General features: G+C 43.0%; 1 protein-coding gene across 1 annotated transcript in view; it reads right to left on the bottom strand.

Moving 5' to 3' along the window:
* KDM3A (lysine demethylase 3A) overlaps nucleotides 1-20,830 on the bottom strand; it is a 49,333-nt gene that overhangs the window by 9,256 nt on the left and 19,247 nt on the right. The window contains exons 10-19 of the mRNA XM_019553310.1: nucleotides 19,721-20,277; nucleotides 18,588-18,789; nucleotides 17,102-17,316; nucleotides 14,835-14,987; nucleotides 14,536-14,631; nucleotides 13,991-14,118; nucleotides 11,806-11,986; nucleotides 10,400-10,572; nucleotides 8,815-9,051; nucleotides 7,214-7,385 (exon numbers count right to left, since the gene is read on the bottom strand). Of these exons, the coding sequence (XP_019408855.1) occupies nucleotides 7,214-7,385; nucleotides 8,815-9,051; nucleotides 10,400-10,572; nucleotides 11,806-11,986; nucleotides 13,991-14,118; nucleotides 14,536-14,631; nucleotides 14,835-14,987; nucleotides 17,102-17,316; nucleotides 18,588-18,789; nucleotides 19,721-20,277 (2,114 nt within the window). The remainder of the gene's footprint in view (nucleotides 1-7,213; nucleotides 7,386-8,814; nucleotides 9,052-10,399; nucleotides 10,573-11,805; nucleotides 11,987-13,990; nucleotides 14,119-14,535; nucleotides 14,632-14,834; nucleotides 14,988-17,101; nucleotides 17,317-18,587; nucleotides 18,790-19,720; nucleotides 20,278-20,830) is intronic.

Here is a 20,830-nt window from a genome sequence, read left to right on the forward strand (position 1 = left end):
AATTAGGACTAACCTACAGTTATTTTAGCAGCCAAAATTCAGCAGCTAGACCAAGACTTAAGCCCCTTGTTTAACCAGAGTCCAGAGCAAGGGGGAGCTTGCTTGGAAACTCTCTTTCATTCCTTCACTGTATGCTTGCTGAGAGGAAAGAGGCTGCAGGGAAAAAGGAACCCTTCAGATGAGGGAACAGCAAACAGGGCAGCTACAGAGGAGGTTGCTAGGGAAGATCTTATTTGGTAAGAGAAGCAAGAAGTAAGAGGCAACAGATTAAAAGACCCAGAGACATGTCAATCCCAGACCCACTGCTACTTCCAGCTCTTTCTCTGCTTCCAACTGTGAGGTGTCTGTCCAGACAGGACTGCAGGCCATTGAGGCTTCCACCCAGGTCCTGCTTTGGTGCTGTGCAGACCACAGCTTGCCAATTCCTTTCCATGTCAGGCAGGTGGGGGAGTGCCTACAATGCAAGCGGTGCATTCTGGTGGTGTCCCTCAGGGAGAAGGCAGCAAGGCTCTGAAGCATCCTCCACCATGACAACTTCATCAATTCCATGCTGGAGGAAACCTCTAGGACTGTGGAGGATGGACTGCCTGAGGTGCTGCTAGAAAAGGAAGAGGGCAGGGACTCCCAGGAAGCGGGAGCTGGAAGCAAGTAGCAGTCATTCCCATGTACAATGGTTTGCCCAGAGAGCATATATGGAGTGCTAGCAGCAGAGGAGGAGGGGAGCATTCCAGTGGTGGAAGAGAGCAGGCCAGGAATCTCCAAGGTGGCAAGGATCAAGACCACTACTCCAAAGATGAAGCTTGGAGGGATCCACCTGCTGGCCTGACCTGTTGTCTAGAGAAGCCTCCTGCCTGCCTGGAGCCTGGATCCAAGATGTCATGGAAGGACCACCGAGACTTGTCCAACACTCTGACTACTACCCTATGCTGCTCATCCACGTGGGCACCAATGATACTGCCAGGGATGACCCCGAGCGGATGAAGAGTGACTCCAAGGCTCTGGGTGCAAGGGTGAAGGGGAGGGGGGCACAGGTGTTTTCCTCAATCCTTCCAGTCAAGGGGAAGGACCCTGGTAGGAGCAGATGCATCCTGAAAATCAATGCATGGAGGCTCAGGTGGTGTTCCCAGCAGGGATTTGGCTTCTTCAACCATGGGATGTTGTTCCAATGATTACTAGGAAGAGATGGGATCCACCTGATGAAGAGAGGGAAGAGCATCTTTGCAGACAGGCTCGCTAACCTAGTGAGGAAGGATTTACACAAGGTTCACAGGGGTACGGAAAACAAAGCTCTGAGGTAAGTGGGGGAATGGAGGACCTGGAAGAAGAGGAAGCAGAAGCGGGCTGTAAGGGAGACTTTAGTCTTCCTGATAAAGTGGGGCAATTGGCTAGTCACCTCAGGTGCCTGTACACAAATGCGAGAAGCCTGGGAAACAAGCAGGAAGAACTGGAAGTCCTCGTGCAGTAGAGGAACTATGACGTGATTGGAATAAAGAGACTTGGTGGCAGCTCATGTGACTGAAGCACCATCATGTATGGGTACAAACTGTTCAGGAATAACAGGCAAGGGAGAAGAGAAGGAGGAGTTGCACTGAAAGCAAGAGAGCTGTGTGATTGCTCAGAGGTCCAGTATGAAACCTGGAAATAGGCCTGTTGAAAGTCTCTGGGTTAAGGTTAGCGGGAACAACAACAATAAGGCTGGTGTTGTGGTGGGTGTGTGCTACAGACCACCAAATGAGGAGGCTGAGGTACATGAGGCTTTCTTTAGAGAAACAGCAAAGTTTCCCAGTGATAGGCCCTGGTTCTCATGGGGGACTTCAATCACCCTGACATCTGCTGGGAGGACAACACAGCAGTGCACAGGAAATCCAAGAAGTTTTTGAAGAGTATTGGGGACAACTTCCTGCTGCAAGTGTTGGAGACATTAAACTAGGTGTGACAGCCAAAACCAGAGGGATTAATAAGCAATATATATGTGCTTCTTAGAAGCATTTGGTATTTTGCCTAAACAGATAATATTAGTTAATATGAAGCTTGTAAGTTTGTAAACTGCAAATGTAACTTATCTGTCATAAGTTTAACCAAAATGATAAAATTAACTGTTTGTGGAACTGACTGGGCCCCATAGGCAAAGCTGTGGACGTGAGATTAGCTGATCTAACAGTTTCTTCTCAGGGTTCAGCTTTGACGATAAAAAAAACTGGATCCAACTGCCTGGCACACCCAACTCATTCCAGGAAAGCATCCCAAGAAAGTATATTCAAATGAAACCTAAAAGGGGTTGGGCTTAGGCAGAGCAATGTCAATTTCAAACCTAAAGGTGCTGCAACATAATTTGCTTATTGGATAAACCCGAGTCTGGGTAGTAACCTTTTATGATAATTTTTGACACCTTTCAATCCCATAGGGTAACAGCTATTGGGCAAAACCATGAGTGGCTCTAAAGCCAACAGATTAGCAACTAGGTATAAAAGCACATGCATCAGATAACCAACAGGAAGGAGGAAACAAAATGGTCATTTCTGTTCCACGCCCAGACCCTGGACTCCTGGTGTGAGTGAGGATCGGATCCTGATCAAGGGACCTTCCCCAGTAATCCCTCTGACAGCGTTGATTGGGGATGCCTGACTTCACTGGAATCACCTGATGCCTACTTGGCATTGAGGGACTATCAATAAGTTGCCAACCCATGTCTGTCTATCTGTTGTTTTGAACAGCCCAGTGGCTAATACCCTTGCAGTGCCCAGTTGGCCTGTGACTGAATTGATCTATTTATCTGTTGTTATCATCTGTTATTTACTATTAGCTCTTTAATACTGCATCATCTGCTTATCACATTTATCTTTCTGTTAACTGTTGTGCATGTGTAAGCTATAATAAATTTGCCTTTACTCCACTCCCAACTCTGCCTCCTTGATCCAAAACTGAACCAAACTGCCCAGTTGGCCTGCGACAGAATTGATACACTCACAGTGCCCAGCTGGCCTGTGACACTACGAGCCATGCTTTTTTTGACCTACTGTTCACAAACAAGGAAGAATTGGTGAGGGATGCAGAAGTAGATGGCAAGTTGGGCAGCAGTGACCACCAGATGACTGAGTTCAGGATCCTGACAAAAAGAAGAGCAGCAGAGCATGGACCCTGGACTTCAGAAAAGTAGACCGATTCCCTCAGAGGACTTACAGAAGGCCAGTCCAAAGGGGAAGGGAGTCCAGGAGACCTGGCTGTATTTTAAAGAAACCTTACTGAAGGCAAAGGAAGAAACCATCCCAATGTGCAGGAAGATTAGCGAGTGTGGCAAGTGACTAGCTTGGCTTAGCAGAGAACTCTTTGGTGAGCTTAAACACAAAAAGGAAGCTTACACAAAGTGGAATCTTAGACAAACTAGGGTGAAGTATAAAAATATTGCTCGGGCATGCAGGGATGAAGTCAGGAAGGCCAAAATGCAACTAGAGTTGCAGTTAGCAAGGGATGTGAAGGGGAACAAGAAGAGTTTCCACAAGTGTCAGCAACAAGAGGAAAGTCAGGGAAAGTGTGGGTCCCTTACTAAATGGGGGAGGCAACCTAGTGACAGATCTGAAGAAAAGGCTCAATGTCTTTTTCACCCCAGTCTTCACAGGCAAGGTCAGCTCCCAGACTACTGCACCAGGAAGCAGAGTTTGGGGAAGAGGTAAGCAGCTCTCAGTGGCAAAAGAACAGGTTAGGGACTGTTTAAAAAAGCTGAACATGTACAAGTCCACGGGGCTAGATGCAACATATCTATGGGTGCTGAGGGTGTTGGCTGATGTGACTGCAGAGCTGCTGGCCATTATCTTTGAAAACTCATGGCAAATTGGGGGAGGTTACAGATGGTTGGAAAAGGGCAAATATAGTGACCATCTTTAAGACAGGGAAAAGGGAGGATCCAGGGAATGATAGACTTGTCAGTCTCACCTCAGTCCCCAGAAAAATCACTGAGCAGGTCTTGGCTCTGTGGATGCTCAGAAAGTCAGCGCATATACTGTATCTTGACTTTAACAAGACTTTTGGTAGTCTCCCACAGCATTCTTGCAAGCAAGATGAAGAAATATGGGTTGGATGAATGGACTGTAAGATGGAAAGAAAGCTGGCTGGATTGCCAGGATCCACAGGTAGTAGTCAATGGCTCAATGTCTAGTTGGCAGCTGGTATCAAGCAGAGTGCCCCAAGGGGTCAGTCCTGGGGCTGGTTTTGCTCTGTATCTTCATCAATGATCTGGAAGATGGGATGGAGTGCACCCTCAGCAAGTTCATAGATGACATCAAGCCGGTAGGTATAGCAGATATGCAGTAGGGTAGGGCTAGGATTCAGAGTGACCTAGACAAATCAGAGGATTGGACCAAAAGAAATTTCATGAGGTTCAAGAAGGGCAAGTTCAAAGTCCTGCACTTAGGGTGGAAGAATCCCATGCACCGGGACAGGCTGAGGGCCGACTGGCTAAGAAGCAGCTCTGCAGAAGAGGACCTGGGGGTTATAGTGGATAATAAGATGGATATCAGTCAGCAGTGCGCCCTTGTTGCCAAGAAGGCTAACGGCATACTGGTTGCATTAGTAGAAGCCTTGCCAGCTGATCAAAGGTAGTGCTTATTCTGCTCTATCCTGCACTGCTGAGGCCACATCTGGAGTACTGTGTCCAGTTTTGGGCCCCCCACTACAGAAAGGACGTGAACAAGTTGGAGAGAGTCCAGCAGAGAGCAATTAAAATGATTAGGGCATTGGGGCACATGACTTATAAGGAGAGGCTATGGGAACTGCGTTTATTTAGTCTGTAGAAGAGAAGACTGAGGGGGGTATTTGATAGCAGCCTTCAAGTACTTGGGGTGGGGGGTTCAAAAAAAAGATGGAGATGGACTCTCCCCAGTGGTGCCAGATGACAGAACAAGGAGCAATGGTCTCAAGTTGCAGCAAGGGAAGTTTAAGTTGGGTATCAAGAAAAACCTCTCACCAAGATGGGAAGCACTGGAACAGGTTACCTAGAGAGGTGGTGGAATCTCCATCTTGGAGGTTTTTAAGACCTGGCTCAACAAAGCCCTGGCTGGGATGATCTAGTTGGGGATGGTCCTGCTTTGAGCTGGGGATCAAACTAGATGACCTCCTGGAGGTCCCTTCCAACTCATTTTCTATGATAAACATCAGCTCTAGGGACCAAGCTGAGGGAGCTGCATGCAGAGCATTTTAGCTCTTGTAGAGCATACGGAGCCCTGGGGCACTGACACCCCGCTGGCATTTAACAATACCAGCCTAATCCACTCTGTGCACCAAACAGAACTGCATTCCCTTTGCCCTGGTCCCTAGGGCAGGTCTACACCACTAGTACAAAGCTAGCGACTACTGTACTGACACTGGACACAATATGCCCCCTCTGTACTCACTGTCTCCCAACAAACTGAAAGCAGTGTAAGTGATTTACTGGTACATGCACAGCACCCACATTAAGCTCTCCAGCGAGGCAGGAACGCCCTCAGTGCTACACTACTTCTGAACTATAAGGTACAGCACTCCATACAGCCATAATGGAGTGCTTCAGACACGGCCTTTATTTAAAAAAAACAAAACAAAACCCAACAATGTCACTGGCTTTCTGAACAGTTTCAGGTCTTTGCCTAGAAGGCACGGCAGGTCTTCAGAGCTCTCCTGACACCTGGTGTTCAGAGTCCAGTGTCTGCTGCAGCAAATAGATGCCTCCCTTGCAGGAGGCACTTTTTAAATACTGATAAATCTGGACTGGCCAGTTCCACCTTGTCAGCGCTTAGACATGTTGCTTTTCAGGTTCTACTCAACTAGTTGGGCAAACAACAAAAGAATGGTTTCACTTAGCTGGGGGAGCGCCCCAACTTCCTCGAAGTGCTTACCCAGAGAACCTCTGGGCTAGTCTAAGACACCAGAATACAAAATTATTTAATGACACCTTTCCATCCTAGCACACAAGCTGAGGACTGCGAAAAAAAATCACATCAGTGCACTTTGCTATGGAAAATCTTCCTAGCATTCCAAGCCAGCCAGAGCAGATAACACAATCATATGTTCACAGAAAACTAGGGTTCGCAGGGACCTCCAGAGGTCATCTAGTCCAGTGCTTCTCAACCTTTTTGTACCAGGATCTATCTATAAACTTCAATGGCCAGTCCCAACTCAGTACCCCTCAGTCCTGACCTGCTACCCCCAGGGCCCAGCCCCCACAGCATATGGGGCAGTGGGTGGGCGTGTGGGGCAAGCAGCCCTTTGCACGCTGAAACTCTGCCAGTCTGCAAGGGAAAAGCCACAGTTTCCCACATCTATCTCCTTTAAAAGAAACCCCATTTTTAAAGTTTGTTCATGACCCTTTCATACATTCTTGTGACCCACAGGTTGAAAAACCCTGATCTAGCTTATCCCACCACAAGTAAAGGGTCCAAACACATACATTTATACCAGTGTAATCTACTTTTGTACCAGCATAAAATGTGGAGCAGACATGGGACACCCAGCACTTTACCACTGTAAATCACTATTCTAGTGTAAAAATGTTACCCACTGGAAGAATCAGGAAGAACTATACACCAGTGTTTGGGCCACGCATCTTCAAACTTGAGTCTGCCATTCCGCAGCCCATTCTCAATGCCAACATGTTACTGCCAGCTCCCCCATCCAGTAGCAAGGTGCTCTGGATAGCTGTGTCTCTACAGGAAACAAACTACTATGGAGTTTACAACAGCAAACTGACCATTGTAAGTTGGTTTTATTCTTTCACCCAAAGCCTGCCAGTACAGATTAAAGCCAGCAGCAAAAATAGAAGTGCCCGTTTATCATGCTGTTAGCCAGTAGCACAACTACAGGTAGGTGGGTAGGGCACAAGTCCATGGGCACTAAGGAGGAGGGGGAAGAGATACCAAAATAGAGGCAGAGGGTCTGGCAGTAACCATAAAGGAACCCACATGGGGCTGGTGCCAGCTTACTTCCAGGAGAGGCCACTGCTGCAGGGGGAGGTGGCAATGGTGTGGCCAACTGTGGTGGTGTGACAAATTAAGCCTAATTGTCTCCTTTTCCTTTTGCTGCCAAATTTTGGGTAATTAGCAAAACACACTGCCCAGTATAAATGCCAGTGATGCTAACCCCTGCAGGAGTGGCTTGCCCTGAATACCAGGTCCATCAGTCATGCCTCTGCTTTTAGTACCCTCTATACAACACAATAGCAAAGAAGGGAATTCATATTACATACTTTGAATGTCTTCAAATCCATCCCAGAAGTCCCCTACTGTAGCTCCTGTGATAATTTCATTGGTTCTGCAGTTAACCAGATCTACTTCCTGCTGGCCAAATTCCTTTCTGAAGGACTCTGGTTTCCACAGCTCCGGGTTTAATTTGTGATGCACTCCAGACACCATTACAGGCTAACAAAAACACATTAAAGGAAAATTAAAAATATTCTTTGTAAAGAGGTTTTACAAATTCAGTTGATTTTTAAAACAACATACATATTTAGGCAAAGCTTCAGAGTATAGAAGTTACGACGACAAATGCTATAGACTATGCCAAATTTAATTTGGAAAAAAGACTATTTTTTCTTTTAGGGTGATAAATTGTTATCTTCTCTCAATTTTTTTCCTGGACACTGGTATTTTTAGAGTACAAGTGAGTAGGCATTGTTTAATTAGGTTGCTATGCTAGAATTATGTAGCATGTTCCTGTTTTCAGGGGTGTTGTTCACTTCCAAGAGAGAAGTTTAAATACTGTGCTGATTTAAGTGACACTCTCCATGCTGGAGGGAAACAGAGAAGACACCAGTAGCAACATCTTAATTCACTCCTATGTTGCCTCAGAAGACAGAAGCAGCAAACTTTTCAAAATACATTTAGACTCTTTCAAAGAAAAAGGTATTCTGTGAGACACAAGATGGTCACAGGGCAATGTCTGAGACCCTGCCTGCCAAGCAATCAGTTTTTCAGAAGACAGACCAAAGAGGTTCAACCTCTCAGACTTGAGTCTGTGGCAAGTATTTTGGTATATAATCTACTCCCCAGTAACATGCACATAACATTAAAAGGAACTGTTGTAGTTGCTTATAAGCAATGGTACAAAGCCTTGTGACAGACAGCCAACATCTGGTCTAGGAAACCAAATCACAAAAGGGGCCACTAATCTATTTCAATAAGATGTATCAAAATAAAATGCACAGGATATTTTAATGGATAAATGAACTAAAAATTCTAAAGATCAAGGCATTTCATATTACTCAACGTACTTAACAGCCATATGACAGAGACAGTTAGGGATTATTATACCCACAATGCTTTCTGACAAAGCAGCAAAACTAAACAGAAAGGGTGAAGGGAAATACCAGTCACTGCCAGATGTTCAGCCTTGGTTCTGAGAAGTTGTAGGCTCTATGACTAGAAACTATTTCCTAAAGATCTTTCTGGTGACTAGTGCTCAGAGACCAGTGATTTTATTATTATAAAACCTAGGCAGGCAATACTACCCCTCTCTCCACAAGACGATCCCCCCCACCCCCGGTTCACTGGAAGAAACAGTACATTACTTTGACCTGGCTCTGCAACGTCTGTATAGATTGTAGATTGGGCACTTCACCGGGGCTTTCTGGTGCTTATATCTAACAGCTGATTGAATCATCTGTTAGATAAAAGTGCCAATAAATCCCCACTAAAGCACCTGATTATACAGAGGTTGGGCAAGCTGGGTCCAACTAATGCAGTACCTCTTCTAGGCATGTGCTAGGCTCAACACGGGGGCACACCAAGTATAAAGTAAAGCACTGGATTTTTTAAGGTCTGTAAGCAGCCAATGTGTATAAGACATTACCTGCCCCTGCTTCCAGCATTCCCTGAAGACATTCCAGTTGCTCTCGTTGTTGGGATCTTGGAGACACAGCAAGCGGTTATCACATAACCAATAGTGGGGAGTATCAAAGCCCATTATGGTAGGCTTTATAGTCAATCCTTGAGGCTTCTTAGGCACATCTGTAACTGTTCTATTTTGCACCAAAGAGGCAAAAATATCATCAAGGACCTTGGGTGTATTCTTGAGGCCGTTCTCAGTCTGAATTTAGTAAGAGAAAAGGAAAAGATGTTAACATTTGCCTCAGTGCTGTCTTGCCACTTGTCAAAATGCTGTTTGTTCTGCAAAAAAAATGTAACACTGCAGTTGTGTTTTTGCCAACACATTTTTCACTTCCCAACGTTTTCACCTAAGCCTATACTTTGGGTAGGGAATAGAATATTCTTCTCTCAGAAGAATCCTAGGGCTGCATGGTAGTGGATTTGGTTGGGCTTCTGGCCTGCTCGACTAGGAAAACAGGCAGAGACCAGAAGTCCTGATACTGCTTATTTCAGTTACATGTTCTGAGTTAAGGAATTCTGTATGCCTTGTTTTGTCTTGATATATTACCCTGTGCATGTATGTTTTCTTTAAGTAAACCGTCTGTATGTAATTTACTATTGTTTCGTTTCTCCAAGCTCATATTTTTTTCTCTTTCTTTGTCTTAAGTATAAATATGCTTGTAAACTTACAGAGTTTGAGAAATCCTTTGAAACAGACAAGAGGGTGATTCCCCTTGCTGTATGGAATTCTCCCCGTGATCACAGTATAGCCTTAAATAAAGAAAAGCTGGCTCTGTCAGTTCTGATTCAACCACAACGCAAAGTTCGATTTCTTCCACAGCTTGAATGGACCTCAAGAGGTCATTTGAATTGGGGTGGAAGATTCAACTAAGATGTGCTACTCCTAAACCTTCCCAATACATCTTAGTTTCCCTCTACAGTATTTTATCATAAGTAAAATTTGGATCTTAGTTCCACCTGGGCAAAGCTGCAGAAGTCCATGAGGTATGGCATCTAGCAAGGATTTATTTGTCTTACTGCATGGAAGTCAGTGAGGTTTCACTGGTGAAGCCCAGGGAGCTTTCAATCCACTATTTCAAAAGTAAGCATATTACACACACTTTATACCTGCATACATGGAGTTGAGCAGCCTACAATCCATGCTGTTTACTCAAGGAGATTGCCCTCAAGGAGAAGCCAAACTCAGATCTAGTTGAAGATTCCTTTGGAAAGCTCTCAGACACTGCCTGAATGCACATTAATCAGTGAATGGGCTGCATCTCTCAACTAGGGACTGTCTAGAAGCACTGCCTGGCTCAGAGTCCTTTACAAAGCAAGGATTAATGGCAGCGTGGGTCACTGGCTGTACTCCAGAAAGGCTGCAATGGGGGCCTGCAGTGTGAATGCATCTGACAGATAAACCTGATTCCTCCAACTAAATTATTCTTTCCTTGTTTATTTACTGTGGCACATGCCTTGTGAGATTAGAGCAGCACTGCTGGGGAAAACTGGAACATCTGGCTTCACAACCACAAGAGAAATGAAGTAATGCCAGAGTCCTGGGATACCTTTCCTCCGGAGGAGTTCAGTAGGTTCCGCAGGAAACCTGTGCTGTTGTTGCTGCTCACGGGAGTCAATATTGCACTGTTGAACGTCTGCAAGGCTGTTGTTGGCTTCGCAAATGTGGGGAGGGACTGAAGAGGTTTGTGTTCATTCTTTAAGGCAGAGGGCAGGACTTTCTCTGAAAAAGGGAAAAAGCCTCCACTGAAACAAGAATTGTTGTTTGAACCTATACAACTATGTGCCAGAATCTGAAGCCCTGTATTTAATATAAATGTAAATATATGCACCTTAAAAAGGTAGCCTGTTTCTTACATACTCTGTTGCCAAATTACAATACAGTTAGGTTCAATACAAGACACTTCTGCTTATGCCATTTTTAAAAAGTGCTAGTTAGTGTATAAAATAGAAATGAGTTCACTATTAACACCAGCAGATAGTCTTCCCATTACCAAAAGCCCAGGCTAGTAAAACAACATGACACTTAATACTTTTGCAAAATTGACTATGCTTCTGATCACTAAGATATGGCTGTCCAACTGGCAGCCCACAAGGGGTTGAAGTTTTGCCTCTACATCCCCGCCTCCCTTACCCCCTAGGCTCCCACTTGGCCTTCTCCATGACTGCACTAGCAACTAAGGTTTCTAAGTTTCCCCTTCCTTCCCTACTTGCCCAGAGGGCAAGGCAGCATGGCACAGCTCCCGGTTCTAGGGCAACCCAGGGCTAATGATGGTAGGCCACTTATTTTCTCAACCAGAGTACTGTGGCACCCTGAGGTGCCGCTAGATCTTTTGAAGAGGTTTGACAGAAAGAATTTAGCACAGGCTCAGGTTTGTTCCTACCCAACTGATCCCCCAGCCCCTCTGCAAAAAGGTACGCACTGTATTATATAAATTGGTCTTTGAAATTGGGTGCCACTCAGTTCACAAACCTACAGAGTAACTCGAGTCTAAAAGGTGCCTTGAGTCAATAAAACATTGAGATTTGTATTTCCTGGGGAAGGAGGAATAAGGAAGGAAAAGCTATTCTCTTCCTCAAAACTGCAGTTCATGTACTGTGCTAGATGAAGTTAATTTAAAAAAAAAAAAACTTGATTAAATTCCTCCTCCTGGACAGCTGTAGCCTACAGCATATAGTTTTCTGAAGTGTCCAAGAAAAAAAATGTTTCTGAAAATGCCCAGAAGATGTAGAAGTCTAAATCACATTTCCAAAAACTGACTTGAGTAAAATTTTCAAGATATGCCTAAGCAATAAAGATACCTCCACAAGACAATGAGTTGTTAGTTAGGGCTGGCCTTGTGAAACCCTTAGCCCAGTAAGTAGGGACAGCTTTAGTAAATCCTGCTGATAGGACTAACTAAGTCATTAACTACTGATAGTAATGCAAGGCTTTTTTTTCCCCTCACAACTTTACCTTTGTTTTCTTTATTCACATTTCCACTTGTTAAGCCAGCCAGCCAATTTAAGGAAGAAGTATTAACTGAAGAGACTAGTTTACTTCCAACCATTGGTTTTATAGGAGAATCACAGCTAGTACCTAGTGGGCCTAGGACAAAATTATTCAGATGTGTGGATTTTTCTCCAGGTACTAAATTCTGCAAAACAAAAGTGAAGACTTATATTAAAAGAGACATCCTCCTTTAGGAAGGAAGGGGGAGGAACCCACACACAGAAGCACAATTACAGCTCCCAATTCTTTTGCAAGGAAAAAAATACAAACACCCCCCACTTCCCAATTCAGTTCACAAAACCCCAGAACACCCATACTTTAGCTTTTATGAAACACCAGATTTCTACTAAAGATCAATCTATTGCCTTTAATCTTTTTTAGCAACTTTTTTAGACTACTATGAATTCCAAAAAAGGTACTGGTTTCCAGATTTTGTTCATTCACAAATGAATGCTATATTTACTTTTCGTTAAAGAAACAGCATTCACATTCACTAAAAGTTTAGTCTAGTTACTGTAAACAAAATGCACTCTACCACCAACAGCCAATTTTTCCTGTCATGGCCATTAAGACTAAAATTAGCTATACTGCCTTATATTATTCTTTTCTTAATTTTTAGAATCCTCAAGGCAAACTTTTTTTTTTTTTTTTTTATTTTCTAGGAATTTCACATGAATTTTGCTTTCAAGAATTCTGAACCATTTATTCCTTTTTGCATGCCAGTCTTCTGTCATTAATGAGGGTACAGATAAAGGTAACTTGAACCATTCCAAAAATGTCACCAATTGGCTGACCAGGTCTGGGGGAAGTGGGGGAGGATGACAACACATGGTGGTTTCATTTGGGGATGGGGAGGGTGAAACTGGGTACTTTGGGACTTCCCAGTCTCCACCTCACCGAGGCTTAGAAAAGACTCATTGGAAAGCTGTTCAAGTACCTTGCAATGCCACAGAGATATGTGCATGCAGGGTACAACCTGTAGGGCAGGGCTGGCTGCAAGAGTGCAGCACAGCAGGCCAGGAACAATCAAAAGTTGCTTGCAGAAATTAAAAACTAGCATTTTAAAACTTGATGCACTTCCGCAGCAAGCCCAGGGCATACCCAGAAGAGGCAGTGTATTAGATGGCCAGCTCACCCAACGTCTGTATAGATCAGGCACTTTAGTGGGACTTTTCTGGCACTTTTATCTAATAGCCAATTGACTCAGCTTTAGATAAAAGCCCTGCTGAAGCGCCTGATCTATACAGACACTGCGGAGCTGGATCAAAGTAACATGCAGCTTCTTTCAGTAAAGCTCGGGGTTTGTTTGGGGTGTTTTTTTAGACATCTGCAAGCAGCCTAACAGGCTATTCCACTTCACACTGGCTGCCAATTCCATGCTCATTCTCTTCTATGAAGTGTGCATTATACAACAGCTTTGTTCAAGCCCCCCCACAGGTGTTAACAGGCACAATCATCCACCCAGCACAAGTAGGGGGCCACAAAGCTGCCCTCCTCCGGCACCTGACTACACCCCCCTTCCAAATAAGCCTGGGACCCCCCCCCAACAGGGAAGTGAAACTGCCATGAAGGCTTTCTGCTTCCCCACCCCTACAGACTGTGGTCTCTGTGGGCAATAGATCTTTGGGCAGAGTCCTAGCTGCATCCCAAAGCAGTCCTGCACAGGTTTTGGAATGGGAGGGACGGGGGGCAGTGAGGAACAGTGCAGTTTGGGATACCTGGATGATTGGCCAGACATTACGTATGTAATGTTCCATGTCTGGACATAATAGAACTGGTTCAAGGACTGGCTCAAAACAGTATCAGATTTTCCTGCTGTGATTTTGAAACGTTCCAGGAAAGGTAAACTGGTCTGCAGTAGCGTGCACGTCTAGACTCTTGGGGGTTTAGTGCAATACTGAGAATGTTCCAAATACATCTGTCCATACACCGAGGGAAGCTGAACTAGAAAAAGTAAACATGCGTAAGCCAAAATTGCCAAGAAGGATTTTCAGAAGTGGTCAGTATTGGCCTCAACTCCACTCCACATAGAAATCAACCACCGTCTTCAATGGGGATAGCATTAGACCAATACACAGCACTTTTGTAGTCTTGCCCATATTTTACAGAAGATAGTGGAAAAAGAATTGTAAAAAGTCAGAAGCAGTACCTGTTTTGCATCCTCCTTTAAGGTCGGCTTTGATAGTGCCTTGAACTGTTTATTTGCACAAGGACAATTTGCTTTTATTCCCCATTTTGTTCTTACAGAGTGAACAATGTCGCCAACATCATAGAGAGCTAAAATGATAAATCATTAATGAACTCATAGCTAAAGCAAGTGTAAATGATATCAAGAATTCAACAATATTGCATATGCCACAATTCAAAGATAAAGAAGAAACAAGCATCTGCAGAACAGATTTATCTGCACAGCTCTAGTTTTACAACTTCTATTTAAACTACCAAAGAAACACTAACATGCCAACTGCAGTTATCTGCATAAAATGCAAGACAAATTGTACAGCCAGACTGCAAATATGGTTTTTGACCATTTACCAGCCTGTATTACTCAAATCACTACCTTATTCAAGTATCTATTAAAGACCAAACCCAATGCTCATGAAGTCTGACTTCCCAGGCATTGAATCAGGCCCTATAATTTGCAAACAGAAAGCTTAGTATTCTTGCACACGCTTCCATAAATAATTACAATACCTTTTCCAGGAATTATCTGTGTAGGCATTAGACTCTCCGGTTCATGCAACTGACCCTTCACACATTTAAACCAGTTGAATGTCTCAGATACACCATCTGAAAGCAAATTAACATGCTGACTGACTGTTTAATAAGAAAAAACCCAAACACACACACACCCCTACCCCAAACCAACACCCCCATTTCTTCTTTCAGTAAAATACAGATTACACATTTATAAAATGATTTCCATTAAGTCCCTTCTTCCATTAAACTTAACTGTTCAAAACACAAGTTTTCTTTAAAGAGAATAATGTTACCTTGATGTAAGCTTTTCTTTTTCATCCGATAACAATCCACGCATACTACAAAACCACACTTGGGACAAACCCAGTGAAGGTTGAAAATTGTTGTGTCACAGACATCACACATTTCTCGAACTCCATGGACAGCACGCTTCCAGGCTACCTGCTCTGAGGTAAGTGACAGTAAAAATATAAGTTAGTATGTTAGACATAATGGAATAGTTGTCTATAGTTTAGTTCCTGTGACCATGCTTGATTTCAGTAGTGCAACACAAGCTAGCACTGTCATATCAAGTGGCAATCAACGGATCCATGGTCTCAGTTTCCTATCTGTGCCTAGCTATCTCTCCGTCCATCCTTCTGTGCCACCCTGTATTAGCTGCTGGCTACCTCTGTATTATGAAGGTATCAGGGTACCTAGTTATGAAGTTGCACCCCTTGCTTTAGTCACACCTGAATTCCAATTGAATCATTTGCAATTTTTAGGATGTGAGAATAAAATCAAGATTCTTAACATGCAGGCCCAATTCCTGTAAGACAAAACTTTTAACTCAGTGCTTCAACACCAAATCACTTTTTATAATCAAAGTCAGACTAGGAGGCCACTGGATCCAAAGCAGTTTTTCTCAGCCTCTATCAAATAATTAAAAGATTCCCTCCCCGCTTTTTATTTAATTCCATTAAGTCAGTGGTATTTAAAGAAAAACAACAACATACACCCCCCCCACAATGCAACCTTAAAGCAGGCGATTTGCAAAACTTGCTGATCATTGCAGATACTTGGCATAATATACCTTTAAGCTACTCCTCTCTTTGAGCAAGAAAGTAAATGTCACCTATGCCTATGAATGGCAAATCTCATGACAAGAGACTGAGCACAGAAATGGCTGCCATGGCATTATTATACTTGTACATAAGTGACCTGAAAAAGAAAGGTCCAGGATAGGAAGGATTGGCACTTGTCAAAACTTTCTCACACCCCTGAGGAAGAATTCATAAGCCCACAACTGGGTTTAAAACAGCTTGAGTTTTCAACATGCGTAATAAATGTTTAGCAAAATGAGCGATTTGTGAAGCTAGTTCCAAAAGAAAGAAAACAACTTTCAATCGCATCATTTCATCACGTTCTGCGTGCACCTCAAACTGGGGAGTTTTAAACCACTGCCAACGTAGACTTAAGAATCAATACAAAGTTTGGTTCCTGTCTCTCAACCTGGAAGGTCAGGTTTCTGTAGCTACTGCTGGAATCGATACCAGAAGTCTCATCAATTGCAGAAGGTGCAGGATAATGCCGTGATCCTAAAGAGATTAGATAAGACCCTCAAAGAGTCTAAACAGGACCTGCTTCAGAAACTGAAAATACACCTTAAGTCCAAATCCATGCTAGTTTTAGAACACAAATATAAATCCCAGAGAGGCCGATTAGTAGACAGAGGACAAGCAAGGCTGTTAAGAGTACCAAATATATGGTGATGACATCCATATATAAAACATACAAAAGAAGCCAGGCAACCATTCTCCCATGCTTCTTATTACACAAAGATAACTACAGGGGGAAGAACCGCCCCGCACACACGCAGTTTAACTGCAATTCTACCCTGAAGAGCTACTGTGTAGAAACTAATGGAGTCCCTTGTTTTTGCTTTTTTCAAACTGAAAGTATGCTGATGGTGCAATAAAAACATTTCCAGGCTAGGTTATCACTTGAACTCTCTTTTCATTGCTACACCTCCCAGGAGGTCATGCAAGTGAACCCGACTGAAACTTAAACTATTTTATGGGGACTTGATCCTGCCCCACTGAGGTCAAGTAGCCAGCATGGAACTCAATAAGCAAGATTCAGACTTGATGCACAAGAAAAGGACACCACTCCATTCAGCCATGCAGGTCCAGCATGGCTATTCATCACTAAGTTGGAAAGCCTGACTGATTATACACAGGCAACAGGTAAATATAGAGCATGGAAAGCACCTTTTACCTTCTGCACTTCTAGTCTCTCTCTGGAACAGGAGGGGTTGTCAGACCAATTCAGAGTAAGAGTACAGGAACCATTTTGTTTCTTTTCAGCAAAGGGAATTTAGAACGCCTGAATGATGATTAGGGTTCATAAATACTGTATAGTTGCATCCATAAGGCTAGTAGTGCTGCTTCCCTCTACTGAGAATTAAAGTAAGTATTAAGTCTCACTAGCAATACCACAGTCACACAATCCCTTTCCATGAAGGATGGAAAGATTTATTTTAAAAGTCCTTTATTTTGTTTTACAAAAGCGTTATTCTTACTGTGTGGTTCTATAGTAGACATGAACTCCTTTTCAGATATCACCAGCTGGCAGAAGTGGTCTCCAATGTTGGCCAAAACATACTTTGCAGTGTCCAGATCTAGACCCATAACGTTTTTTGACAGTGGCAGCCACAAGCCAATAGCCTCGGGGTCATATTTGTTGGGAGTTAAGAAACCTGCTTCACGTAACAAACCATGTTTATTAAACTGAAGCCTGGAAAAGGGGAAGACAACCACATACTCTATTAGTTCATTTTCATTCATTTTGATCAGCATGTTAATTTGTGCATTCATATTAACCAACAATGCTAAGCAGTTCAATGATTACTATTAATCAGTATCAACTGCTCACTACTGTAACAGTTTAGTGTAATTAAACCCTGATAGTTTGGAAAGAAATACAGAACGTTAGTTTTTGCTTGGATCTTAAGAATAAAAAGCAACAGGTCTCAAGTAGGTTTGCAAAAATATGACCCTTTAAGGCTGTAAGAAAAAGAGACTGTTCATTGTACTAAATGCCAGAATGTGTGCACTGTTAACTCAAACCTAACCTAAACAAAATAGAATATTCCTAAACTAATGAAATGTAATCACAACTTGGATTGAAAGAAGCCCAACAGAAACAATTAACCCTTACTTTCCAACTTATACCTTATTCAGATTTTCCTGTAGGAAGTTCAGAATAAATGCTGTTAAAACTACCAACAAGAAAGAAAATCAGACTGCTTATTTTGAAACAATTCATATGCCCCATACATGAAACAGTTCAAAGACAGCTGCTTCTGAAGTAAAGTGACAATTTCCAATGCAGATTTTGTACAATGGAGGAAATCCTTGCTCTCAAGTCCCTTGCCAAAAAGCTTTACCTATGAAACACACTTTTCCATAGCACCACAATACTTTTCCATGTGTGCAGAAAGACTGAACAAGACCTCTTTTTTAAAGGTCTAATTGACAAGACTTCTAAAACAACTCATATTATGGGCAAGACAAGCAAGCATGGTTTGATTTTTTTACCACGGTCTCACATTAGACAGGTAACGTTGCAACATATTAAAAAGCTGCCATTCAGACATAAAACCACAGGTTAAAAAAATATTGCTCTTAAAGTCCTTTGCTGTTACGTTGCCCTTTTCCCTTGCTTCCTCTTTCTGTTGCCCCTCCCCTGTAGCTGTCAGGGCTATATTTCTGCCACTACACATCCAGAAAAAAAGTCAATACTTTGTAACACAGTGGGAGAATTCTCCATCCCAACGTTTCTCTGGGATCTCCTGACAAAGAGTGTTTGTGCCCAAAAGCTTACGAAGAACTTTTTCCAACTATTTAGTTGATCTAATAAAAGATATCACACCTACCCAAAGAACCTTGCCTGCCTACGTCCTTAGACCAACACAGCTACAACCTATAACCCTGCAAAATCAGCCCTAGTCTCATAAAACCCATTTGCAGAACATCATCATACACATGCATAAAAATTCAACTCACCTCCTGAAGTGAAAGAATCTGCAGAAGACAGTGGAGTCTCTTTGCTCTTTGTTTTTCCGGTAGCTGTCCAGGCGACATTCCCGGCACTTATGCAAGTGAGGTGCAATGTTATTGCAGGAACCATCCTGTAAAAATGCTTCCCCACTTTGTTGCAGCTTCTTAACTTTACTGGCATCTGCCAAAATTGACTTGCGAACAATTACTGCAGGAAAAGCAGGTGCAGATTGTGAATCCGAATGACTAAAAAAAATGCGTTCACATGCTTGCCTGCCTTATACATTTCTGCTAAGTTCTCTACTTGAGCTGAAAAATCAAAAATTTTACACTGAGTTTCATAAATTCGTAGAAGCTAGGGTTGAAAGGGACCTCAACAGATCATTGAGTCCAAGAGTTGATCAAAGAGCATAAGCATCTTTAGAAGAGTTACTGGCACCGTTACAGCCTCACTTTTTCTGCAGCTATACGATTTACCCCTTCCTGAATAACTAAACCCCAAGATGTCAGACTTTTTTTTTATTTTTTTTTTTTAAGTGTACTTAACTGCATGAAGTGTTAATTAAAGCACCACCTGCTAATTTCAGTCTGAAAATGCCTCTTAGCAATATGAGCCAGCCTATTTCTGTTACTGCCCTCCCTCTGCTTGCCACCAACACACACACACACACACCCCTTCAGACACTACAATTCAGCATTTTACTGCAGAGCAGCCTAGAACTTGTTTCCACAGAATTTAGTAGTATTGCTGCAGAACTTGGTTCCCACTGTGTTATGGAGGATCTAAGACCTAGTTATGCCTATTTTAACTTTTGCAACCCTTCTTCCCAATCTTATTTCTTATGCATATAAAAAGAATTGTGTTCCAGTTATGAATACAAGTCTGGTGACGAGCTTTTTTCCTACAGACATGCAGATACAGCTTTACTCAATTTCTAGATTGTGTTATTTAAAATAACTTTTGGGAACCCTAATCTTATTATTTGATCTTCTCTTCCAAAAATGAAACAGGCATTTAGTCAAGAAGTCAAACAAAAATTGTTGTCATGTAATTAGTCATCCAGAAAGCACATTTTTCTGAAAGGTCTAATTTTAAATATTAGACATCTATGCTGGTACCTAAGCTTAGATATACTTACTATTATCCTGGACTTTACTGGCGATTCCATTCAAAATCCCTTCATTTTCATTTCCCTCGTACAGAAATTCACTACAGTCTCCTTTAATTGCGGAACAAACAGATGAAGAATTTTCTGCCTTGGTTGCCTTGCAACTGTTCTGCAATTTAACTCCAGGCTCAGTAAAAGGGACAGAATGGGCATCTGACGTTGAGGGATTACAATCAAAAAATTTCTGAAGTTCAGAAGTTCCACTGGTCCTTGACGTTGACCTGGAAGAGCTATTAAGATGCTGTGTTGGTTTTACAGAAACACACTGCTTTGGGGCACTGGTCATCGGATTCACAAAGGGTTCACATTTGCTTTTCAAGTCACTTGGTTTGCCATTGTGAGAGTCGGTCAAAGATGGAGATTCTGGGTTTGTCAAAGTGGTATGGATACCATTCTGATCATTAAGATTTTTAATTTGTTCTTTAGACAGAACCTCTGTGTGAAAGGCAGCTGGATCTTCTTTTGGCATTTTAACACTAGTATTAAGACTGGAAGGATGCGCTTCTGGTAGACTCTGTCTGCAGATGCTGAAATGTACAATATGCAATATTATTAAGATAGTAAGATATCCAAAAAAATCAAACCAATGACTACATCAGCCATCTTAAGCTACCATATTTTCCTCCCCAAAAGAATCACACAATGCCCAAAACAGCTGCTGAAAGTTGTAATGCACAGTACATGTAAGAAATATGCTAAGAACAATTTCTGCCAGATACGGACACAAGCGAAAGATCTGCACCTGACCCCGCAAGAACAGAACAAGCAGGCTCAGCTCCCTAGCTGCTGCTGCTACCCAGTTTCGTAGTTAGTACGGTCGGAAGGGACCTGAGCAGATCATCAAGTCCGACCCCCTGCCATGGCAGGAAAGAGTATTGGGGTCAAACCACCCCAGCAAGGTGTTCATCTTGCCTCCTCTGAAAGACCCCCAGGGTAGGAGCCAGCACCACTTCTCTTGGAAGCTGGTTCCAGATCCTAGCCGCCCTGACCGGGAAGTAGCGCCTCCTGATATCTAGCCTAAATCTACCCTCTGCCAGCTTGTGACCGTTATTCCTGGTCACTCCTGGCAGTGCTTGGGGG

This window comes from Crocodylus porosus, unplaced genomic scaffold, assembly GCF_001723895.1.
Source record: "Crocodylus porosus isolate Cpor-Errol unplaced genomic scaffold, CroPor_comp1, whole genome shotgun sequence".
NCBI classification, from domain to species: domain Eukaryota; kingdom Metazoa; phylum Chordata; order Crocodylia; family Crocodylidae; genus Crocodylus; species Crocodylus porosus.